The sequence below is a fragment of the Triturus cristatus genome, chromosome 1_2, assembly GCF_964204655.1.
Source record: "Triturus cristatus chromosome 1_2, aTriCri1.1, whole genome shotgun sequence".
Lineage (NCBI taxonomy): Eukaryota > Metazoa > Chordata > Amphibia > Caudata > Salamandridae > Triturus > Triturus cristatus.
The window spans coordinates 493,070,944-493,098,335 of NC_140580.1; the positions used below are offsets into that span (position 1 = coordinate 493,070,944).

Consider the following 27,392-nt stretch of genomic DNA (forward strand, 5'->3'; position numbering starts at 1 on the left):
TTGAAAATAAGTTTTATAATTTCTCCTAAAAAAACTATAGGTAATTATGTGCAGCTCAGAGATGGTTGTGCAGTAGCGATACTCTACTTAAGTGTTGGAAAATTCTCAGTGCCAGGTTAGTATTCCAATAGAGCACCAAGATCTTCATATACAGATGCACAGCACTCACACAAAGGTGATAGTGCTTGCTGTGTCTGCAATGAGGCTTAGCTCTGCATCATGCTAATGTTTTCCCTGGTAGGTCCTGTCTGGATAAAAGAAATCAGCATTTTAGTATTTGTCAACTTTCAGATTTACACAATTAAAATATTTTTCCTGTTTATTCATTTGTTTCACATGTTCTTCCATCAACACCCACTTAAAACACACCTCTATATATGACCCTGTACATCTCCCCAATACAACACAAATAATTTAATTACCATGTAATTTAAGGTGATACAAGAGTGCATCCAAGTCTCAAAAGTCAACTTAAAAATTGAAATTTTCCACTCAGTGGGTCATGTCTACAATTTGTGAAATATCCCACGGTCTTACAATTCATAAACTTCAAGGAGTACTCCTGGTAGTTTGTGATTGTCACAGATTCCCGTGAGTAATCTAATGCACAAACATTTCCCTGTACAGCAATGTATTAAGTCTATCTTTCTGCTTGTAAGTGAAACGCAAAAATTGACACATAATTGATTTCTCCCCATGGGGAAACTCATTCCCCTACTGTCTGATTACTGTGTGGTTGCTCCTCCCAATCACCTAGCTGAATACTGATTTACACACTCAATATGGGTAACTCTGCCCATTATGCATGGCTCACATTTTGTGTCTTAACTTCCTCTGGCAAATGTTTCTACACTTGGAACACCAACAATCTGTACCTGCGAGCAGATTTGCTCACACTGAAAATTCTGCCATACTGGCAGAATTCAATGTCTATAAATACTTTTGTTAATGCTAATTCAAAGTTTGTGATTTGGTGACATGGGTTGCCATTTAGCATTTACACAAATATATGTGTATGCAGAGGTTTCTGACTTGGCCTGAAAGTCATGATTCACAGTATAAAGTTGATTTGAGAATTTTAGAACCTTTCTTTGTTTGTCAAAAATACATTGAACAAGAACTTGTTGCAAGATTTTGCACTGCCTAAAACTTTGTTCAAATATGCGGGCAACTTTCTAATCTTATGAGCATCTCTGAGCATGGTGTATGGAAGCTGACCCGTGAAAAACTCCATGGAGAATACAGAAGGTTTGCTTTTCCTTCTTAGATCACCTGCACCTGCAGTTCTTTGCAGCACTACAAATTCGCAGTGTTCAATGTAAATGGATGTCCAGATGATTTTTTTAATCACTAGTGTATGTAAGAATTGTTTGGTTTATTTTCCAACAGGTTTATTTCTCCTACTTTTTGGGTCGAGCAAATCCAATATTCATTTTTCTATACTACTAACCCATATGACAATGTATCAGCATTACTTTATGATGTCATGGGCATTATGGACACTGTATGTCTTTATAGTTAATGGTGAATAACTCTTATAGACCTTTGCAATTAAGTGGCAAACACATTGATTGAGGGATTGTGCTGACTAGCACAGTAAGACTCCTTTCCAAATTGACTAAGAGAGCACTTCCTTTGGTATCATGCTTCACAATGGACTAACTCAAACCTCTAGTTCATTGAGCTGTGCTAAATACCTGACAATTCATGTCAAAGTAACATGACCTATTGTTACCCCACCAGAAGACTACATTAGGGCAGTTGTGTGCTCTTTACCGGTTTAAAGAGGTGAGTAATTCCAAGTTAGGCTATTCACTCCATGTGTTAATTCTGTAGAGGCACAGTGCTGCAAATGCATGCGTCATAGCACGATTAATATGCCCATTGAGGACTATTCTCTAAGCAAGAACATTTTCCCTCAGCAACACAACATTGTAGTGCAGAAGAACCTTTTAGTGGAAACAAGCCCAATATCTTTTTGTGAATTTTGTTAGAGCAGCAATGCATTTTGAGGTAAAGACCATTCCCCTTGCAATTCATTATTTAATGAATCATGCTTCTAAGAATAAACAGAAGTTGAGAAAAAGGAGGGGATAATATAGTTCACACCCTCATAGACATTGACTTTTCATTTTCATATTTAAATCTTTAATTTGTGTAACAAAAACACATTTCTTTTTATTTTGCTGTCCACAGACCACAGTGCAATGGGTAAAGAATTGCTATGTTACTTGAGAAGGTGGTGCACCTCTGACACACAATTTACTATTAATGTTATTAGTTACATAGATTTTGTTTCCAGTTGCATAGCGAGGGTGCCACAGACGCCAATGAAAGCAAGGAAAATGTGCCTCCTGCACTTTTGCCTCAGTTAGGTGGTCAAAGACAGCTACAATTTGGGTGCAGTGGTCCCCTCACAGCCCTGGTAATTGGTCCAACTGCACCTTCTGCATTAATGATATATAGGCCTCTGATCATCACAAAAACGTTATGGACCTCATGTGGAAATACACAATTTGAGGTATGGAAATATGATTGTATGAATGTTGTGCTTGAGTTCCAAGCAAGGTTATTTTATCGCAACAAGAAAAGAATAATGACAGCCACATGTTTCATGTTTCGGCCTGACATCACAATTGTGATATGCGGTGTCAAATATTATTGAGTATAGAGGTATCCCACATGAAGTAGGTTTCGATAAGCTACTTCACGGAAGACTTAACAGAAAAAACATCAGCAGTAATGAAAGAGAACGTGTCTGATGCTTATTTACAAGTTCTAACCTGTAGTAACTTTATTTGCCATTACTTGAAGGAGCATCCCTAATTGCAAGTTGCAATTTACATTTGATTGTCTCACCTACTCACATGGTAGAGATGTGAAGCCAGTTTAGTAGGTAAAGCACTAAATTGAAAACGTTTTTTTCAATGAAAAATCAATATTTACTTCAGTTGAAAAAATAGGTTAAAAGTCGTTTTAATTTTTACTGTAAATAGGTTGTCCTTACTATGTCAAGCATGTTAGTCTCGCTTCAACAAGCAAGACTGCCTTCTGATGGATGATGCATTCTGCTCCTCCATGCCTTTGTGTTTTCCATGCACTCTATAATGCCCGGCTCACTCTGCCGAGTTCTGTGATTGAAATTCATTGCCAAATTTATTGAGAAATTAATGAGAAAACCTGCAAAGTATTGACTTTGAGAGGAAAACACAACTCATCTTGAATGAGGAGGAAAATGCAGCAATAATTTAGCCACTATTGATCTTGCCCTGTCCATGTATTGATCTTCATTTTACAATATTAATTTGCACCTGCGATCAGCTGCAAAGGGAGCTGATTTGATTTCTTTGCACTGTTAATGTGCAAAGCATTAGGTGCTTGTAAGAAATAGTAGCACGAGTCACTCTGGAAAGGATGATTTTGTTCTATTTGTTCTTGTTATTCAGGCAGGCTAAAAATACATCATTTGTCAGACAAAATGTTAAAGTGAAAACCCATCTGAAAACGTATACCTCCTCTTAGCACCGTAGGCTGCATTTCATCCGCGTGCGGAACAATCAGCAACCTGAAATCCCAACCACTTCTCATCGTCATGCCCGTACTGGTTCAAAGTTCATGAAATTTCTATGAGCATTGATCTCTTCTCATTGATTTTTTTTTGCAGCACATCTTTGAAATTTTAATTTCCCAAGCATCTGAATGTCTTATGGATGAAATGCACTGGATAGAGACAGTTGATGATAAAGTGTACAACTTATCATTATTTCAAAGGGTTGAAAAGTGGGCAAAATAGGCAATTGCATACTTTGTGTAATGTTTTTGAGGTGATGTGATAAAGGTGGTCTGATAAGCCGACGTATTCAGCAGGGAGTTAAATATCAATTTTGTCTGCAGTAGGCGCACATTTTTAATGTGCCTTTTTATACAGCCATTTCCGAAAGGGAAGCTATCCGGAGAAACAGCAGGACAAAGGAGCATTCCTCACTGCACAATCATTTGCTCACAGCAGTCTTTATCACCTGGTCAAGTTCACCTAGTTACTTACCAGTAGGACATTTAATAACCTCTGAGTGATATAATTGCTATTGGCATCCCCCCCCCCCCTTGGATGCAGTTGGTTAATGTGTAAACTGCTTGTCAGCAAATAGCACTTTGTCACTGAAATCACTAACACCCTCTAGAGGAATGTCTCTGTACTGAGAAACTCAATTGTACTTTATTTAATTTTTTATTGCACATTGCCACCTCTCATTGTTGAGCATGGCGAACTAACACTATTCATGAATTAACCAACGTGGATCTGTTTTTAAAAAAAGGGTATTATATCTTATTTAAGAATCTCCATTTTTAATTGGCACTCCCGCGTCTCCCTAAGAAAAGGAACTGCAGATGTTCTTATTATGTAGTTATGCTGCTAATGTGAAAAACTGCCTCATTACCAGGATCTGTTTGTAGCCAGAAAATTACTGCATTATGACAAATGCATGATTGGGAAGTTACAGGAAGATGATCATTATTGAAATGAAACTGGAACTCGTTTAATAGCTGAAACCAGCAGCTGGAATGAAGCAAATGAATGGCTTCCTGTTTTTATTATTGCAGGCAGGTTTTTCAGTCAGAAGAAAATGTGGGCCAAAATCGAAATCCTTGATTCGCTTGCAAGTTGTAGACTTTCAAGAACAATGGGATTTTAGTGGTACAAGAAGTATGCATAATGACACTATTTAAAACATGACTACAAGTCTGAGCACGATTACTTTAAAGTGCTTAAGAATACATTAGTCTGACAAGAAGGTCGGCTAACATGTACTACATCTCAGTTGTATGGTACCAGACAAGGCGCTGCAAGCACAGACTTTATCACAGTGCAACATTAGCAGCCCATGCCAATAGGCCAATAGCATGGCATTTCTAGCAACCCTGACGTCAAACTAAGGGCGGCAAGTAGGAAATAGAAAAATAAAAAAAATATAGTTCTTTCAGATTTTTGGATGAAAACGTGAACTGCAATGGTGAATACCAAAAAAGGTATTTAATAGAAATATATATATTCGAAAATAGCGATAACAAATTGTAACACGCTTGCAAGAGGTGAATTACCGTTTGCTGCTTGTCACAATTCTGCTATTTATTTTTGCAGTTTTATGTAGCGTATTTGTATATAGCGCATACTTGACCCGAAGGTATTGGAGCTCTTTACTTACCTCCAGTTATATTATACAAGGACAAATCAATTTTTTCGCTATTTTGCTCACAAGGAAATTACACGATTTGCCTGGAATCCCAGGATGTTGAGCCCACACCTAGACTAGAACCTGGTTCTCCAGTTCCAAAGTTGGCAGCTCTCAGACTAGAACCCGGTTCTGCAGTTCCAAAGTTGGCAGCTCTCCCCCCAAACACCCTGGGGTTCTGGTAACATGAAAATAGACAACAAGGCGAAAGACTATTTACTTTTTAATTGCTACGAGAATTTTCATATCACATTTTAGAATTATAATTAACCCAATTTCCACTACATATATTTTTAAATTGCATATTAAAACAGTTTGTTTAGATTTCCTATCAGCAGTAAATCTATCAATAATGAGTATCAGCAATATCATACCACTATAATATCTCCTGCAGTTCATGAGCATGAAATAGGTCCCATAAAATACAGGTTTGACACCACATATATTTGTTTACTGCCTCATGTATTGCATGTTACAATTACTTTACAGATAGAAACAATGCTCCTACACGTCAGGAGGTCTTTTAAATATGATTTTCCCTTCTGCACAAATCTAACCCCTTCTATCATGATTTTCGTTAACTATCTTGTTTAGAAAAATACGCATAACAGATGCCACATCATAAGCCATTTGTGCAGAGTGTAATATGTTCCTATTATCATTGTTGAGTGGAGAGGCATTCTCAAATTTGTAATGGTTTTAGTAGACAACCATATCAACCATTAATTTACACAGACTACAAAGATAATGTTAGCACCTGTATATAAATAGGATCTGATTGGATAATGCATTGAAAAAGCAAATTAGTTCTTGTTAGTAAATTGGCCGTTGGCTTTTATGACTTTCAGAAAACTTTAAAAAAATATGTTAGTCACTTTTTTGCAATCCATTATAATGTCATGCGACTTTCATGGATATCGTCTGACATCTTCAAAAACTATGCATCAATGTGGCATTTGATTGTCTGTTAGGTGCTTTCCATTTTTTGCCATCTGTCATTTTTTGAGGGTCATTGACATGCATTAAAATGTGGACCCCTGGTTAAAAAATATTCTGTGGCATCTCTTTGGACACCCTGATCAGAGGCGATCCTCAGAGGAGTGAAAGATTGCTTTTAAGGGGATTATAGCTACATTTAGACTTGTTGCCACAAACAGTACATTGTGAATATGTACATGTACAAAACCAACATTAGGAGAAAAAGCATTATTATTACTCTACAATATTTTGCAATTGTATTTCTAAAGGGAATGTATAAGAAAAAATGCAAACAATGATAAACAAGGACCATACACCCTCATTGGATGTCCACAGGTACTGTCGCCGGATGTCATGGAAAGGGACACCCTGTGTTAAGTGGTTGCTAGGCATGGTCACAGGCAATGGCGGCTCGCCAAGGGAGTGCTGCGGGGCGTTGAGGCAGGGTTGGGGAGGGGCAGGGTGGGGGGTAGTGGAGTCCGACATACGATGAACAGGAGTAAGGTAAGTAATTAAATGAATAAAACTATTTACCTTGCACACGCTGCAGCGCCGAGTTGGTCATGCAGCGCGCACAAGGTAAATTGTTGTATTTATATAATGACTTATCTTACTCCTGTCCGTTGTATGTCGGACTCCACTACCCCCACCTTGCCCCTCCCCGGCCTCACTGCCCCGCAGCACTCCCTTGGCGAGCCGCCACTGGTCACAGGCTATGCACAGTGTTTAATAGGGGCAGTTAGTGGGACCAGGGAATACATATTATATATGTGGAAAACGTAATGGGTCATTTATCACCACTATTAAATGTGGTGTTTGGCCAGGACTCAAAAGAGGTGATGGCTCAAGTGGGTCATAAAGCCCCTCCTTTTCAACAATATTAATAAATAACATATTATTCCAAGCTCATCCACATTTATGTTATCTGCCATGTTGTTTTTTACGTGGAGAATTTATAAACAAAGCCACTTAACGAGAACCAGGTCACAAGGAGTTAAATCCATGTAGTGAAAAAATACAGTGTATATGCCTGATTACATTCCTCTATGAAGTTCATGAAACAAAGAGACACTAAGCAGTGGTTTCTCAAATTTAGTAAGCTATTCTGCGGTAATACCATGTAGTCTGACAGCTATGTGACTGTACCTTTCTTTGTACTTCTGTTCCCAAAAATATATTTTTGACAACATTTATTTTTATTGAAATGACATGAATAAATATGTATGTATATATATATATATATATATATATATATATATATATATATATATATATATATATATATATATATAATTCACTTCAAAACCATAGGTTTCAGGGGTGTTATAGTTAGCTGGACATTTCACTCGTACAATACCATTGAAATTCCCCCGTTATAATTAGTTCAGCTAATTATAACTCGCGCCCCCGCAATGCACTGCTGATGACGTCACATATTACATCACTCATGACATGGTCAGTGACATCACTGATGACATCCCAAATGACATCACTGATGGCATCATCCAGTGAATGTGTGTTTCTGTAAAGTTTAAATATGTTTAATATATATAGGGAAAGGCGTATTGAAGAATGAGTGGGTGTATAAGTGACTGAATGGATGATTTACTAGGTGTGTGACTAACTCCATAAGTGAGTGATTAAATGTATCTTACTGAATGCATGGGTTAGTGACTAAACTGTGTGAATGTCTGTATCCGTCTGTCTGTTGGTGTGTAAGCGGCTGCATTGGTTTGTGAATAGCTACATGAGTGTCTATATGAGTTATTGATAGGTTCTCGGAGTATCTGTATGGGTTCCTGAGAGTTTGTGTGGGTGGGGTGTGTGTGAGTCTGTGCATAGATGTGTGAGTGGGTGATTCACTGGGTGCATGGTTTCAAGAGTGCATCTGTGATGGACTGTATGGGTGGGTGAATGTTTGTATAGGTGTGTTAGTGAGTGAATGTATATATCAGTGGTACATGTGTGAGTAACTACATATGTGAAAGGCAGTATATATGTGTGTTGGAGTATATAAATGGCTATAAGTGAGAGTGTGTGATTGTGCGAGTGGTTGTATGGATGAGTGTGTGCTTGTATCAGTGATTGTATAAGAGCGTAAGAATTTGCTAGTATTTGTATGAGAAATTGAGCTGGTGTGTGTATAACTGTAGGTGAGTAAATGGCAGTGTGGTTAATTATTTGCATGACTGACTAGGTGTCTGAGTACCTCTATGGATGAGTGGCGGCATGTGAGTGTCTATATAGGTGTATTAGTGCATATGATAGTCCTGTCCTGAGTGACAATAAGTATGAGTGACGGTACATGTGAGTGAGTGGATGTGTGTGTATACCGCAGAATCAGTGAGTGGGTATGTAGCTATTGGTGTTAGAGTTTCTATGGTTTTGAGAATGGCAGTCTGTAATTTAGAGTGGGTGTATCAAAGGTTATATTAGGGTGTGAGAAGATGCATCAATTTATCACATGGATGATGTCACCAGTGATGTCATTTGAGATGTCATCAGTGATGTCATCAGTGATGTCACTGACCATGTCATGAGTGATGTAATATGTGATGTCATCAGCAGTGCATTGCGGGGGCGCGTGTTATAGTTAGCTGAACTAACTATAATGGGGGAATTTCAATGGTTTTGTACCAGTGAAATGTCCAGCTAACTATAACACCCCTGAAACCTATGGTTTTTTCAGTGAATTTCTAAGGTTTTTAAATGCTAATTCCTAACTATAAAATGTCTGAAACCTATGGTTTTTTAAGTGAATTTCAAAGGTTTTTTAAATGCTAATTCCTAACTATAACATGTCAGAAACCTATTTTTTTTCAGTGAATTTCAAAGGTTTTTTAAATGCTAATTGCTAACTATACCATGTCTGAAACCTATGTTTTTTTCAGTGAATTTCAAAGATTTCTTAAATGATAATTTTTAAATGTAATAATAGTTAAATTTATTTTTTTATACTGATTTTCTACATTTTTTTAACTATTTATTTTTACATATTTTAAGTTTTAAATTACATTATATATTTTTAATATAAATGGATTTTTTTTTTAAATATTGAAACTAATTTTGTTTGTTTTATATTTTCTTTTTAATATATTTATATTATTTTCTTTATTGTTTTTTTCCCCCAATTTTTGGGGGGAAGTTGCACACCCAAAGCGTACCTTTCTCGATCACTGTGCGGAACTTGGCCGCCATTTTAGGATTGTTGTGTAGGATCCACGTAGGATGTGCCGTGGGTGCGTATTTTCTTGCGCGATCGCTATGCGACCGGTACGCGACTACAGGCGCATACGCTACACATATGTACTACTTTACGCAACGCTCTTGCGCTTGTGCAGAAAAGCCCAAGGGGTGGTGGCCACTGGGGCTGCGGGGGGGCCGCAAGCCCCCACATATATTCTAAAGAAGCCCAGGAGGTGGCAGTCCCTGGGGCCTGGGGGGCCTTTGAGTCCCCCCACCCATGAATATTCAAGCCCTGGGGGTGGCGGTCCCCGGGGCTGGGGGGGCTGTGAGCACCCGTACATAATTTTATAAAGCCCCGGGGTTGGCGGTCCCCGGGGCTGGGGGACCCAGAGGGGCGCCCCATTCACATAATAATATTTACCCCGGGACTGGCCCCCCCCAGGGGCTAATTACCAATGAAACGCAGGAGCCCACGCTTCGTTTTTTTTCTTTTTTTTAATCCGCAGGATCCACAGACCCTGCGCGCATCTTCCCATTTAAAAAAAATAAAAATAAAATTGGTGGGCCCAGATGGTCCTTGTGGGACCCCCTAAGCAGACCTAGGAAGTCAGGGTGTTTCTACCCTGCCTCCTTTTTGCGTTTTGCGCACTTTTTTCAAGGGGCATTACACTAATGAAGGTGTTGCCTTTTCATCCGGGGCGCACTGGAGTGCCTGTAATTCAGAGGAACTGTACTGCACCCCTGAACCCCTTTTTAATTGTTGGAAAGTTGCGGGACCCACTGTGGGTGATAATGCGGCAGATGGAAACTACAGGTCCCAGTGAACATCACGCTACTACAAACGGGATACGCGTGCTACTAAAGGTGAAGCGAACCAGCGATACTATAGCTGAAACGGGATTCACTTTTTTTCTTAAGGCGAAGCGAACCATGGGACGCCATCGATGACTGCTTACCCCGCAATCACCAACTAGCCCAAGAAGAAGGAGCGCACAGCTCCGAAACGCGTAGGCTTAAGGATTGAAATAACGGGTGGAAGACCATCTTCATTTTCGCAATAAAGTGTTGGCTCACTTACCTGACTGTCGAGTGCTTCTTCAAGCTGCAGGAGCGATTTGGAGAAAAAAAAAAAATATATATATATATATATATATAGCATAATGAAGTTTGTGTTGCTATGAATATGTGTGTGTGTCTATTTGTGTATGTCTGGTCACCGAGAGTGGAAATATCAGACAGAAAAAAATATGGACTGTGGAAGAAACAGTAAAGAAAATCTTTCAAACACTGTCCACTGATATATTTCTAATAGTAGCAGGTGGATTTCATTTTTTCTGATCACGGCGGCAAGCAAAGTGCCTGCTATCATTTTCTGCTGCCACATTAGCTTCAGCAATCCCAACTTGAATTGACATCACAGACCGTTAAAATGTTATCAATTGCATTATGATTAATCCCCCAGCACACTGCCATGACTTAAATATTTAGAATGTTTCTTCTGTTATGCCTTTAATGCATGTAAGGTAACAAGATTAACTTCAGTGCACTCCAGTGCATTTAAATATGTATCCTTTTTGAGCTGTGGGCTATTTCTGCGTGTAGGAACCATGGAGAGTATTTGGTTGTGTCAGTCCCTATTTGTATGGCCAATTCTGGATATAGGCCTGCATCTGATAACAGGATATCTGGTCCTTTCAGAGGTTGTCTGATTGCTTGCCTCATTTAGCATGGTATGTGATTTCCTACTATTCTAGCTGCTTATTCCTTCAGGTTTTATTGCTGTGTAATTTTCTTATTCTAAAATAAAAGCTCTCCAACAAAAATTACTATGCATTAGGCAGCGGTAGCCTACTCAAATGGATATTAATACAGTTTATCTCTAAAAGGACGAATAATGTATTTGAAAGAGATAAAAGGCCCTCCAGTAAATGAGGAATGTTAATATCTAATGGCATGATTAATAAAGAGAAATTTCACAAGGGAGGTTTGTTTTATGACTTTTGATACAACTGGCTTGTAATCTGACATTTTTAAATGATATAATTTTTCACACACGTTCATCTCTTTTACACTCTGTAGTCTGTTGTAGTTAAATTTGAATCACATCTAAGAAAGCAAACGTAATTAAATTTTGGAGGCAATCAGCCTTTGTGTAAATAAGTAAACATTTGCATGCCAAATATTTCATAGGGAACACATTGAGAGTATAATCAGAGGTAACTGGTACTGAATTGTATCATTGGAAATAGCCGATGGGAGTCTGCCCTAAAATACATTTTACCATTGTGTTCAACTAGAGTACAAAACTGGTTTATAAATGTAATTTAGGCTGTCATAATGCTCATGGTGGTATTCCGTTTTGAAATATTTAATACACTTAACAAATACTCTCAAATACCTCTGCTCATTGAAGTGCTGTGCGTTGTGTTTAGTGTCTCAGCGACTCAATGTTTACACCTCACATAGGCTAGTGTTTAACTTGGTTAAACATAATAACTGATTCTGAGCTATGTATGAGTCTCAGCAATGACGCTGAACATCCTGTGATTCTGGGCAAATCACTTGATATCCCCGTGCCTAACAAAAAAAAAAAAATGAATGAATGTGTCCTCATGTAATGCAACTGGTGCTATGTAAAGCGCTTTGATACCCGATTCGGGTCAAGTTCGAGCTATATAAAACACTGTAAAATAAAAAATAAATAAAATAAAATTTAATAATTCGGCTTGCCCTACCTAAAATTAAAACCCAGTGCTAAGTTGCATCAGTTATCTTAGGGTTCATGGTTAGCAATCCGTGCTCTTTTTGGTCTCATGTGTTAGTAAAAGGCTATAAAGTCTTTCATTACTGGGTTTTGATGAATAATCAGTCACCCAACAGCTTCTGTTGATTCTAACACCATATACAACACCGTGATCACATTTCATTTTCAGCTTTAGAAATAGGCGTTAGGATTAATGGACTCTGGGAAGAATAATTCATCTGCTTCAGACTGGTGATTTTAAAAACATGCAAGCATGTATGATTTGACTTGATTTGTAATCCGACTTATCTTCTTTATAAAGAAAACCCCATGAACTTCCTTGTGCTACAGAAAAGTAATTGTAAATTATTTCACCTGATGCATATAGAACAGATTGTACTACCTTATAGACCATAATCTCGAAAGAATATGGGTTTAATAAGTATTATATAGTAGATGTCTGGATGGTTATCGGTAGAAATGTAATTGTGTATGCTAATGTTGATGCTCCATTTACAGAGTGGAGCATTTGGGCCCTGAAATGCAGGCAGGTTGCATTCCTGTCCCCTGCCTGCATTACACGTTGCCCTGCTGGAGCCCTGTGCCACTACATGACTACTGTAGGAGAACTGCAGATGTGGCCTAGATCTCTCCAGATCCTTGACCTGTTTTCTCTACTTACCCTGATTAGTGTCTATCGAATCTTCGCTGTCCTTAGGAAGACCAAGCCAGTTTTCGACTGAGATCAAATATTTTGTTAGTTACTGATGATAGTTTAGCTGGAAGTCACTAATACTATATTATATCTGCCATATGTATGAAGTCTGTTTTTATTTATGGAATGTTTTTACATCTTAAACCCCCTATCACTTGGACTCAGATCACAATGCCTAATCTCTGTTGTTTATATGGTACCTGTTCTTTGATACACTCTTTCCAGGCCTTTTTTGGCAGTTTATTTATTTAACAGGATCTACCTATAGAGTATTCTTGATTTGTGGTGTTTCATCACAAATCAATAATTATTTCAAAAATTGCTTGGTCAAACGAATCCTGAGAGATCAGTATTATACCATCGTCACACCCATTTTCTACTCTCATAGTACAGGACTGCCACATATAATTATTTCCTCCACAACTTTTGCTGGGGAGTACTGTTGTAGTCACCAGAATGACTGTGAAGAGGTCTAGGCCATCATCTCTTATTGGCAGACAGAAAAACAGTTGTAATGAAGACAGGCCTATATGGATTGATGAGGCCATGATTTTCCAAGAAGTTAAACACAGAATTGGAATGATGCATCACTTCACACTGTTTAACACTCTATATCAAGCTAACTACTTTTTCTACCACATACTAATTCTGAGCATTAGTGTGTTTGCCAGTGAAGGAAGTTCTGATTGAAAATGGGATTCATTGGTCACTGTTCCTCTCCCAGTCTTTTGAATTGATATACTTCTCTGGGGTATTAATTATGCTTCTCCCTACTAAGTCAGTGTAGGACTGAATGGGTCTTTGCATTTCTACATGTTGCTTTGGGAATCCAGCGGAGTTGAGTGATGGTTCATGGAAGTTAATAGATGTCAAATGACTTGATGTTAGCAGGGTATTTCCATTTAGTCCTGTTATTTTATAGCACAAGTGAAAGGTCAGGCAATCTCTCCACCTCATAATCACCCAGCTCTAAAACACCAGAAATGAACATGCAGGTACTTTTAAACAGTTACCTATAAAGGAAAGTGGAAACACAAGTCGCAGCATTGTTAATGGTGTTTACTGTAAAACCATGACTGACAGGATATCTGCCGCTAGGCACAAGGGCCATTGACAACTGTGTGAAGCACACATGACACTCCTATACCTTTCCTTGGAATGGATTTAGCATCACAGTCTCAGTATGAGGATTTTCCTTTATTTGTTAGGTGTTTTGACAAATAGAGCTTGTCCTGCAGGTGACAACATGGGAAAAATGAGTCCTCATGCAAGGATATCCTGTTGCTGAAGTAGTAGCTTATTACAGGGAAAAGAAAATGTAAATCATTGCTTGAAAGGGGCACTCTTTCCAGCATTCCTACATGTGTCAATTGCCTCATTGATCACTCATTTGTTTCCCCATTGCAGAGGCAATCTAGGGGACACATCCATTACCATATCATCAAGCTAGCCTCCTTCTAAGATGATTTAGCCATTTATCAAGACGAGTTTACGCTATCTGAAAAAAAGGTTTAACGTGCCTGTTTTCCCAGCGTAGGTCACCAGTGACATTTTGAAACATATAACTAAATCACAATTACACCTGCAAAACTCACAGCAATACTTAAACAGCCCTCACCAAATATTTCTTTAAGTCATTTGGCTATTTTGAATACCGTTGCACATTACATGATTTCCTTGTGTACACAGAATGATTTTGACCCTCTTGTTCTCTGGTATATTTGAAAGAAATATCAAATTTTGTTATTGAACTGTCTATATCGTCAATATTTACATTGGTCTTAAGGCAGATTCCAAGAAACCAATGATGACTGAGATCTAACCAGTCACCTTCGGGAAGCCCATCTAGGAAAAGAATGGCATACCATTGTATGTTATTGCAGGAAATTGTGTTTTTACATTGAAACTATAAATAGGTAGAGGGTGATCATTCAGAATATGGAGTTGACCTAAATCTTAATTGAGAGAGAATGACATTTACATGGCAAATTACAAATTACCTCCAAATAATCATCACTGGCATGGTGTAAGGAGAGACAGTAGGTCCCCTGCAACCTGCCAAATACTGATTTGAAGTGATTACATTTACATTATGTGAATTTCCTAATGAGGCCATCTTCACAAAGACTGCTTCTAAGTTGATGATTCTCCATGGTGGAACATGGCCACACACAGTCCTACTGACCGTGAAAGAAAAGAAGAGCTAAGGGATCTTACAACTGAAATGAAACTGTCTGCCCCAGGAAACCAGACATAGAGCAGAGTGGCATTGAAACTCCAACTGGCATCTTAAAATAGACTGAGTTCAGCAACGGAGAAGAAGAGGACATTTGTGGCATGGCAGAACCATGAAAAGACATTCGCTCAAATCAATTTCTGTTACTCTAAGTGCAAGGTTCTGTTGTTCTTCCCAAGTCAGCAGAACTCAACCCCTGAATAGTGCAGCAGGAAGATATGCCCATGGATGGAGGAATGCTTCAACTAAAGTAGGAGTGGGTAAGATTATCATGGATCTGAAATTGATCCTTCTGTGTCTGCATTCATAAAAGGTGCTAGAACTGATACTTATTTGAAGGGTTATTGTTTCCAATATCCCTCAAAAGCAAGTGTGCGCATGCTTTCAGGGCAAGCACAAATAAATAGGGCATTGGTTATTCAGGGTGATCCTTATGCTAAGCAATTGTGCCAGTGTACAATATTCTTGTGAATGTATGTATATATCTTTCACCCCATTTAGGCAGTTCTTTATTTAAAAAAGGAGAACAGCTCAGGTAAAATGGTAAACTGTATAGCATTGTCAGCCCCTTTGTAGTGGAGGTGTTGGTCAACAATGAATAACTAATTACCGAAAGTTTATATGCGTAAGAGAATCTAAGCCACCTCTTGAATAAAGGGCACTGGTAGGACACGCCTCATCGACCACAAAGCCTCCCATTTATTATTATATATGCAACCTCACTTTCATGTCTGCTGCCGGGCCTTTAAAAATGAGACAGTCAAAAACAGTACATCACTTCCAAAAAAATAAAACTTATCAGGGCCTAAGAAAAAGGACAAGATGGAACGTGTGGAACCTAGGCATTGTATATGCACAGCACTGCAGTACAATTTCATTAATTGACAGATTTCAGATAGAAGTTACGAAAAATCCATCATTGGATCAACAGAGTCAGAAGGTGGTGTAATAGGATACTGTCTCTGGGCAACAGGAGACAGGGCACCTGCATTTTGGATATAACAGTAGGGTGAATTATGTTATTTTCAGCATAAGAAAGGTATTTTGGGCACCGACCTAAGAGCAACATCATAATCAAATACATATGTAGAGCCTGAGATCTTCAGGTGAAGCAATGTGAGAAAGGGAATTATTTTTGTTAGTTACTTTTAGTTATTCCTTGGCAGATAGATTCACATCAGGTGGGGCTTAGTCTGGCCAGAAAGCCATTGCATATGACTGAGGAGAATAAACGCTGAAGAGATAAGGACTAACGCTCACGAGTATGTAAAGAAGGCAGTGAAAATGTTACCTACAGGAGCTGAATGGTTTATTTGCATGAACAGGTATTAGACTGAGGTAGTTCTCATTTTTATATAATTATTTTATTCAGTTAACAGATGTATGCATTAGTTTCACATTATTTACTTTGTCCTTTGGTTCATAGTATGCCACACAGTATTACTCTGCTGCAGAGTCTCAGACACTCACACACACAAAACAACACACACAAACACACGCACACTCACACACACACATTCACGGATATATCATAATATCAGATGCAGTTTTTTTGATATGCAGTGCTTTTACGTTTTTGACCAATATCCATTACTGAAGGAGACAATATTAGATTCACATTTTACTTTCAAAGAGATATTTTTATAGTAATTGAAATTCTCTATAGACTGTCATTTGATGTGGTTATGTATGTTCAAAAATAATTATTTTCAGTATATCTCAGTGACCAACCACAATATTTCACAATCATCAGATTCTACTTAATATAAGGATAGAGTAATGTCCGCACATATTAACATGAAATACATTTTTCTTTTTTCTTTTCAATATTTATTTTTCATCCACGACTTTAGCTTACCCAGGGCTCATTCTCTAATTATCCACGAGGTCAGTAAGCAAAATTGGGAAGAAACTGGGAGATCAATACAAATTATCCCTGAGCAAACCAGTGCTGACAGTTTGAATTGCAGCATATGTTTACCCAAAATCAGGCAATTTATCTTAATATCAACAAAGTAATGCAGTGCAGGTGAAAGGTCAGGCAATCTCTCCACCTCATAATTACCCAGTTCTAAAACAGGAAAGTGGTATTGATTGGCCTGGCTCGGAGTGGGTGGGACGTGCCAATTCCTTGCCCCAGCTCGGCTGGACTGGCAACCCCGGCACAGTAAGGATTTGATTGGATGTATGTGCAGGGCTGTATGTTTATTTTCCTCTCCTTTTCCACATGTTGTTAAGGAGCTCCGTGATACAGTTTGCATATGGAGAGCTGAGGATGGAGTCAATATGGGTTAACGCTATTATCATTAGTCATTCCTCATAGTGACAGCTGTTGTGTGTAGTACACAGGAATACTGAGCAATCACACCACCAACTAACACACATCTGTAAGAATTCGTAACGCATGCAACTACTGCCGTTTTATTTTTACTTTTGATTGCATGTGAAATTCAAAATAGGTGCTTTAAGCTATTGAATAGAATTTCGATTTTAGCCAGGCAAGTGTACTATTAAAACAGGCAAATGTAGAAAACATTGCACTGTCCACAGCGTCGTGAAACAAAATGTTCTTTTCAGTTGATGCGTTTCACCTCTCTCAGGTGTTTAACTCTAAATTTAGAAAGGAAAATGTACGTTTATATTGTGAACTATAAATGCTGCAGTTTCTTTTCTGTGACAACTGTGTGTGAATATTGCAAGTTATAAAGCCTGTCAAATGTAACTTTACAGTGTCTATCACCTGCAAGTTCCATTTGCATGAAATCAATGGTTGTAGGCTTCCCGCCTTTCCAGATCACCTTTCATCAGACCCGATTCATTAAGTCAAACCATCATTGTGATTAAGTGAAAAGCGGAAGAGGCAGTGACATGCTGTTCACAAATATCCCGTGCCACGATATTGTTCACTAATCAAGAAATGCAGCACTTTCTTTCATCTTCCTGGAAGGAGTCATTTTGCGGAGCGGTATTAGAGACTCGCCTGTCCAAGCACACTAAATGCTTTTGCTTGACACACTGGTGCAGGCCCAGGCAATGGCATGACAAATTGTCCCCAAAGTCAATGCTGACAGCTTCTGATGATTAATGGTCTGATTATGAAGTGGTTTTACACATATAGAATTTACATCACAGAGAGTTAGAAATTTTGCCATGTCACATCCGCCAGGGCACTTTGAAGAGCATCGCTATTTGCAAAGAAGGAAGGCGAAATCCCAGCAAAAGCCATGTCATGTAAAATCAATATAGCGGATCAATGCTTTATTAACAAGAGAATGTCTTACTTCACATTCCGGAGCAGACCTTTGTCTCCGGGTTGCATGATGGAATGTCAAATCAGATCGCAGTCTTCAACTTTGTGTCATGTTATCGAGTGCATGTGTGTGAGCCTCCTTGCATTGATTGCACGATGCTCTGTGTGCACATAGATGGAGATGGAGCCCTTGTTAGACATAGTGGCCAGGTTTGACTTGGGGGTGGGGGTGTTATATGTTCATAGTTTGTCCTGCCCCTTCTTTAGTAAACTTATCACATCACGTGTGCCCAGCAAACATGCAGAGTTGCCTGGTGCTAATCATGAAATTGCACGCTGCCTAATGAGTGATGGCCTAAATTGCAGGCTAGGTAATGAATAGAAGAAGGCAGTTCTTATTAGTCTCAGAAAACCCCATTGATTTATGTCAGCTATGCACTCTGGAGCTGCCCTGCTGAAAACAGTATCCACATCAAGACGTCATATACTCTAATAAGTATTTTCATCTTAACTCGAGTCCTTGGGCCCGCCGGCGCAGTTTTTGTTTGCGTCGGGGTGTGCTACATCACAGCCCTGTGGCTCCTTGTGAAGCTTGTTAAACACAGTGTGTGGAGTCCAACTGAGGCAGGGCCGTGAATCATGCACTCTCCACAGCACCATGTGCTCCTGATTTATGACCAAGCACAGTTCATAGTCAAAATTACAATTTGGGGGGAGGGGGGTGAAGATGAATTACTCTTTGTGGCCTGTAGTTTCATGAGGCCAGGGCACTGCAGCCTTAGAATGATAGTGCCCTACATCAGTTTGTAGGCAGCCATTCACTGATTATTAAAGCTCTGCAAGATTAAGTGTTCCTACTGCCTGCTTGGTGCTCAGGCAATATGTTGGACAAAAAAGGACCACAGGGATAAATCTGCAGCTAAGAAATGGCTGGACATATGTCATAATTGCCACTTTCCCATAAATCCACAGTTGGCAGGGAAAGCAGCCGTGATGCACCAGTACACCGTGCCTGTCTTGATTGCCACGTGTGGCCTGCATAATTCTATTTCTGTAGTAAAACAGAAAAAAAAAACATTTGACGTTTTCTGACTTTGTTTCTATTTTCCAAATCTTTCTTGATTTTGAGAGCCGTTTAGTTTCTGCTGAAAAGTAAAATGTCACGTCTAATACTGTAAATGAAATGTAGTTGAACGTTAATGGATCAGTATCACTTTTCTGTTAGCATTTCAGGAAATAGCCGATTGAGATATATTCAAATTAAACGGAATATCCTTAATTGTTTTACAGCGCTAAATGAACCAACCATCGACTACGGTTTCCAGAGGTTGCAGAAAGTCATTCCACGACATCCAGGTGATCCAGAAAGGTTACCAAAGGTCAGTAATAAGGAATTCTATACTAAATGTGCTTGTGAACTTTGAGATTGGCTTAATGCTTCCAGGTTATAAGATTGCATATTATGGCATTTATAGAGTTTTTTTTATATACACCAACATATAGTAAATAGATCTTGAACACGGCTCTAGTGGCATAAGGAAACCATTGGGCCCCCCCTCACGGAATGGTGAGGGGGTCCCTCTCAATACCCATACTCTCGAGCTGACAAGTTCAGGGGGCTCCTTTTATGTCTAGATGGCTGGAGGCCCCCGCACCTAGTGGGAGGCTGATGTGTACATTATGCCCCGGCAGGGCTTGCTCACGTTTGGTAGCTTTCTGAGGCTTTCTGTGAACTGGCAGAGTGCACCTACAGCCCTTTGGGCTTCACTTGGCAGCTACGTGAGTAAGTCCAGGTGGGCAGTGTATTTCTAAGAGTCTAAGGAGGCACTCAGTCTTGTTGAAACCTTATGGGCCTTAATTAAAGACTGGCGGACGGGATGCTCTGTCACAAACGTGGTGGATGTCCTGCCTATCATATTGCAAGTTCATTACAGCCTATGGCACTTCTACTATGGTGGATGGGATAAATTCCATGTTTTGATGGAGTATCCCGTCCACCAAACTTTAAATAAAGCCACTATCTGATGGAATACATATTGTAACTGCAACACAGTGCCACAGTGTGTCAGTGTTGCAAGTTAAAGACCCTGGTGGGAGACAATATTTCCTGATTGCTGGGTGAAGTAGTCCTGTAATATTACCGAACTCTGTGAATAAGCAACCATATTTTAGATGTCTCAGCTAGTAATCAGGTGGCTCCTGGTTTCTCAGTTGTGCATTATAGAGCCATGGATTCACTTACAGTTTTTTAAGTTGACTGACTGCACATATCTGTGATTCTTGTGATTTTTCCCAGTAAACTAGATTGGCTATAAAAGAGAAGATGGAACAAGCTATTTTTATAAGGTGTTGTGTGTCTCTTCGCCCCACCTTCATACAGACCTGTATGTTTGAAGAGGCCTCTTGTATTTATGACTTCTATTGATCCAAAATCTTGCTTTCCCACTTCGCTTCTGCCTCTGTGCCTTCTATGTTATGAACAATAGGAACTTCTTGTGGCGTTTTGGCAGTTGCCTCTTCTAATTTCACTACCCACAGGATTTTAAACGACTTGAACTGCTAAGCATTCCATATTCCACATAAAGTGCTAATTGATTTCAGGTATTCAGGTGGTAGTTCTAACCAAAGACTTTCTTTTGGTGAAGGCCACCCATATATAACTGTATGACGTAGAGAAAGCATTACATCGCTGCACACTTCTATAAAGGCAGATAGAAAATTGGAAGGTGCCACATAAATGCTTCTTACTTAGGAGCACTACACAATGAAGGGTCACTCAGCTTCCAAATAGTTGTATGGCATAACCTAAGTTCTAGATTTTGTTTGGTCTTGTCCAAAGGTGCCATTATTTACAATGCATTGTGGAAAAGATATTTATGTAGTACTTTAGTTCAGTTTTAGTAATTTCTGAAAAATGGTAACTCTGCCAACAGTTCTCATAATAAGGTATTTATGTTCTAGCTTTTAACATTTATGGATCAAGTATGGAAACATATTTCATGTATATTTAGTGTTGACTGTGGTCAATGAATCCAATAGATGGCAATAAGCTATATTGGTTGTTGCCTTGTAAGGTAGCATCTGAACAACAATATTAGCACACCAATCCAATGTAGTTTTAGGCATTACAATAAATTTATACTGTGACTGGAAGAGGGGGTGTGATTGTTCACTTCATGTTTGGTGGGCATGTGTTTATTACACCCGAAGTTGTAAGAAAATAATGTTTTGAGAAAGGAATTTCAACTGTGTCCTGATAGTCTGCGGTTTAGGGTATGATTGTTTTATTTCTTCCACTTCCACAACCTTAATTGGGTTATGTAAATCTGATTTCCCCCATAGCTAGAGAATGACTCAAATTACTAATACCAATGAGGGTCATTATTTAAATCTGAGCCATAGTCTTTAGTGATAGTTTTCTCTGTGGTGAACCTAACTGTGTAGGCATCAGAAGACCATTACAAGACTAACTACTAAAGAAAGAGTTCTTTATAAGAGTAACAATATTAGTAAGAATGTGTGAATCTCGCTTAAGTTGCTTTTGCGTAACTATAAAAAATCTGAGGAAAATTTTGTGAAATTATGCATAATTAGGTGAAATTTTAATCTGTCTTTCGATGCACTATGTAGCGCGAAAATCATCCTCATGGCAATTTTTGATGCAAAGACGCATCTCGTGCTAAAAATAGCGTGATAAACACAGTTGCCCGAAAAACAGCTGCTCACAATCTGGTTGTTGCATGGTTCCTGTGCTCCTGCACTATAATTTTGTTGCGAATGGCAGTGCAGTTACACATCATGGCATAGTAAGTTTAATGTGAAATTCCCAAAATACTGCAAAAGTATTCTATATTTTGCCAGTATCTAAGTATTACCATAAATTAAATATTTAAAATTGCCACAGACTGCCCAAGTACATTGATCATTATTCAGAATTTAATATATAAACGGGCACTGACAACAATGAAACAGCAAGCCTAAATAGCAACCGCACCTCCCTCGTAATATCCCAAACAAATTCCAAAAATCTGTAGTTTTAAGCCACGTAGTGTGCACTTCCACTTGCTCCCGCTACTCCCAGAGAGCGATCAAAAGATCAAGACTAGTTCATCCACAAATGTGGAGTGCACCACAGATACCGATTTCCTCAGTAAGTTAGTCCATGCCATCCACATTGTGTGCCAAGTATTCTTTATTTTTGCACAAATGTAGCCTCGAAACAGCCAACGCGTTTCGTCCACTGCCTGTGACTTGAAAAGTTGTTTCAAGCTGTGTAATTCACAGTTGGTGATGCGTCACTATGTCTTATTAGGCCTTCATGTTTCTAGGGCTGCTTGAAAATCCTAGTGCAGATATTTGAAACAATACAAACCAGACACCTTGATAAGCATCAGTCGTGGCTGAGTGACTCGGTGTCTCCCTGTGAGTAGACAGGCCCTAACCTCCTGACCTTTCACGGTCCGAGACACATTTTTGGTGATTTTATGGCAAAACCAACACGACAATTGATCATGCCCTGATGAAGTCCACAGGCAGTAGACGAAACGCATTGGCTGTTTCAATGCTACTTTTGTGAAATATAAATGGGCACTATTTACACTGTCTTAACAATGTGTGTCATTCTACCTACCACAGCATCTAATGATGTACTCCTATCTGGTTGATAGCATGTATGATGCATACCATTACATATATTAAAACAATGCTTAGTACAACATATTTGTTGGCTGTTGTTGCTGTAGGATATTAAAAACACATTGGTGTATGTATCTGGATAACAAAGGAAGAAAGGTTTAAAGCCTATGATATAATAAAATGTACTTAACATTTTCTGTTTTACAACTTTTATACATTAGTGTAATATCTGTAATTGTGCGCAAACTTCATTTGCTAGAATACTGGAATAGAACTCATTGTTCTATGCAAAAATATTTGTACTACTCTTGCCTGCACATTACTTATATGCTATTGTTTATGTATCTGAGCTAGTGAAAATGAGTCATGGATTCCAATTCTCACATTAAGTCAAATGAGTCGTTTTGCCTGACAGTGGTTGTAGCTCTTTTTAACTTTGTTCTACTTTTTTATCTTACCACTATCTAAAATTTATCAGTTTGTGACGTGTCACAATGCAATTCCCAATTTAAATTTATCATTATACTGCACTCATTTTTCGGGCATGAGAAGGGCTGTTTGGAATAAGAGCTCCCTTTATATTTTCATGCATTTATCAATTACTTATAAATTTGAATTACACAGTTGCAATACCAATTATTGCCATTTATACACACCCCTGTGTATATTGATTACATTTTGATGTTTCCTCGCCTATGTCTGTTTTGTATTTTTTTGTTGAGGATGGTAGTCTATATGCCTTTGAAATGGAATTCAACTGGAAACGGCAGTCACACATATCTTATGTGTAAATAAATATACTTGAAAAAGACATGCATTGTGACTTTGAAAAGTGAATGGACTTATATGAAAATGAGTTAGTGGCATTTACATTTATTGGAGTATTTCTCTATCATGGAGATTATGGAATGCTTCATATTGCAAATGGAGTACATTACCTGAATGAATGGTTATATGTTGCTTGCAGGGTGTTTTTTTTTAAGATTGGAGGGAAATGGTGGGAGCACATGGATGGATAAGGAGGGGCAAGGGTGGCTAGCTAGTTTGAGAAGTGAAAGAAGATGGAAATCAGTGTATTTTTAGTTTTTTTTAAGTGTACCAGGGAGGGAGACAGTGTGAGTCTAAGGGGAAGGCCATGCCGAAGGTATGGGAATTTAGGTTTTGCAATATAAGCATTGAATAAAAGCATGTGATCCTTTGGAGATGTGTACGTTGCTTGCAAGTCATTCTGGCTTGTTCATGTAGATTGCTTTGTAGATTTGCAGTGAAATCTAAGCAGTCTATCTGCTGGGGACACTCACAGATTTATTTTAGAGTGGGTATGATCTGTTCATATTTCACCATGAAAATAGGATGTATTTTACTGGATTCAAGGTGGAATTTGGAAGTGTTGACGGTTTTGCATGACTCTGCCAATGTGAGACAGGGCAATATTTTTGACAGTTTCTAAGAAGTTGTAGTAAGCTGCTTAGTTCTAACTAAAAGGCTGATTTTGGGCAGAAAAGTGTGCCACTAAAAGATTTTTGAAGGACAGACATTACTAACTAGAAACCATGGTAATTGACTTTAGATGAGAAGGAATGTAAAAAGCCATTGAGATTCATATTGGTGATCCTTGTCTGAATCTGGTGCTGGGATGAGAACACCTTCTTTCTTCATAGGATTGAGTTTGAGGAAGACAGTGACATCTGATCTTAGAGTGCATCATGGCAATGAATGCTCTTAGCTAGTGACACCTTAATATACAATCAAGTATTCTTGGCATACTGGTTTATTAACATGCCTTGTTGGGCATGCATTACACCAGGTTTGTGAATAGCATGAGGGTCAATATTAAATCCTGTAATATTCCACAAGAGACTGAGAAGTGTGAACATGATGAAGAGTCAATTTGAAGATATTGCTACCAGTCCGACTGAATTGAGGTACCTATTTGCAGACAGCTTTATTGATGCACTCACCAAAAGAAAGGTTTTCAAGCAATAAGCAATCAAAGTTGGTTAGTGCTACCAACAGTTAGGGGAGTTCTGAGATGCAGGGGATAGTTGTCAGAGCCTGGGCAGTGACAATTTGAGCTGCATTATGGATGGAAACCAAACAGGCCTCATGTAACTGATAATTATTAAAGTTGTTAATGAAGCTATCTGGCAATTGTCTGCTAACAGGGAAAAAGATTTGATTGGCAGGGTAATAGTTTATCATGGATGAGGTTTGCTTCTTTGAGGAGAATTTTGGTTGGTGCTTGGGGAACGTTGTTGATGCTGGGGATACGTATGAGTACCATTAAGAGTGCCTTTTAATGTCAGAGGAGTGATAAAGTTAGTAATCTTAGGTGGCCATTTTCCATGTTTTTATTATGGAAGTAAGGATGGATTGTCGAGGTCTGAAAAGGCACCAAGTTGGAATACTGCTGGATAGGATGTGTGACTTCTAAGTGTGGACATTGATACAGTTAATGGCTGGCCAATTGTGCTAATTTCTGAATACATTATTGAATAATTTCATTAGATTTCAGTATTGAATGTAAGATGCCGGTAGTAAGTGGTAGGTTAACAGAGTGATTGACAGTTTGAAAGACTGCACTGCTTTCATTGCTGGCTTTCATAATGCATTTCGTATGGTAGTGGCATTTAGACTTGGTGATGTTATTTTTGTTGATTAGGCATCTTGACTGGGTGCTCTACAATATCGACTATATCAGTTTCAAATTGCATCATCTGACGCCTTTTAGGCATTAATGCCATATATGTCTCAATTGCACATTTTGTAAATGCCCTAGGCAGGTGCATAAAATAATCTAAAAAGAAGTTCCTCCGCATCTGGTGTCCAAAATATAAAGACCTGAGAGAGAACCAATTTCTGTTTCAATTGACCAGATTCTGTAATGACACAGTCATTGCCAAATGGTTATCTAAAACAGGACAAACCTGAAAATCTGTGTATTCTCACAACCCTCTTTTGGGTTCCATTCCTATATACCAGTAAGTATGTACTGAGACTGAGCTGTGTTTTTGACTGTTAAGGTTCCAAATACCAACATGGCATTACATAAATATCACTATCTCAAAAGCTTGCCCTGTGACTATGGACTAACCGCAGCTTATTGCAGTGGATCAAATATATGTTGCAAACATTGGCCTACCTCTTCTGACCCACAACCACACGAGGTATATTTGCCTCTATGTTCTACTACTGATGTGACCATAATGGTTCTGAGAACCTTAGATGTTCTTACCTAATTAACACAAAGGTCATTTCAAATTTCAGTGTGAAAATGTGTATTCACAAAGAAGGTCATACTGCTTTATACCTGCTGCCACGTTAGCGTATGCTGTCCATAAATTAGATGACCCCAGAACATTTTCTTTATTGTGTTTGCATCATGTGCACATTTGTGACATTTTCTGAGGCAGACTGACTTGGACCAGTTTACTGTAGAAGCATGGTTTACTGGTCCATTCTGCGGGACACAGCTAATAATATAAACAGAAAGTCGAAAAATGCTCAGAGGGCTGCTCCAGAGGGCAGCTCCTGCTCCAATACCAATGATTGGTAGGTTACCATAGTGATGAGAAGGTCATAGGGTGGCCCTGTTAATGTGCATGCATTACATCATTGTAATTCAGCAACCCACTCGTTATTAACTTAATTGTTAAACTTTTCTTTCCATTTTATCCCTGCATGGTTTTATGAAGGCTAAATGTCTTGTATGTCAATGAGGAATGTATGATTGAATAGTGTTTGCGAAAGAAAAGATGAATTATTTAGGGTAAACATTGCCTGTTTTCATTTTGTCTTAATGTAAAAACATAGTTTGAAAATGAAAGCAAACATTCCACTGATACATATATTTTAGATGCTACAAGATGTACATAAACTTCCTGCATAATGAAATAGTTCAATTAAACGTGTTCCGCTCCAGTAGCCTGTACTGATTTCAATCTAAGCAGTCCCACTCTGATCTGTGATTATTTTACTCTTGTTTTCCTTTCATTTTCTAAAGCTCGATTCAGTTTAATCTTTTGTTTACAAAGCTTCGTTATAAGTCCATGACTTAACAGACTAGTAAACGAAGGCCACATATTAATGTCCTGGGTGGCTTTTGAGTCTACATTCAGCAAAGACAAAAGCTCTTTGTGTTGTTTTTGCCTTCACACCCCTCACAGCCATCTTATTTTGCTGTATAAAATGAATGATAAGTCAAGCCTGCATTTATTCTCTTTTCTGATCACAGAGTGGCTTTTAATATTATTTAATTACATACATTTCAGAATTTGAAGTGCGCTGGAAAACACATAAGAACTGATTTTTTCAGGAAGGAAGTAGTATTGGACTTTCTTAGATGGCTTAGTCTCCATGATCATGAATATTAAGTAGCAAAAAAATAAATAGTAATTTTCTTTTAAAATGTAAAGCTG

General features: G+C 38.6%; 1 protein-coding gene across 13 annotated transcripts in view; it reads left to right on the top strand.

Moving 5' to 3' along the window:
* The window catches only part of EBF3 (EBF transcription factor 3), a 179,962-nt gene that overhangs the window by 133,788 nt on the left and 18,782 nt on the right, over positions 1–27,392 (top strand). For all 13 annotated transcript variants that reach the window (XR_014961777.1, XR_014961780.1, XR_014961781.1 and 10 more), the window contains exon 11: positions 19,630–19,718. Coding sequence is in view for 8 of the 13 variants with exons in the window: in XM_085606210.1 (XP_085462336.1) it covers positions 19,630–19,718 (89 nt within the window). In the remaining 5 variants the exon portion in view is untranslated. The remainder of the gene's footprint in view (positions 1–19,629; positions 19,719–27,392) is intronic.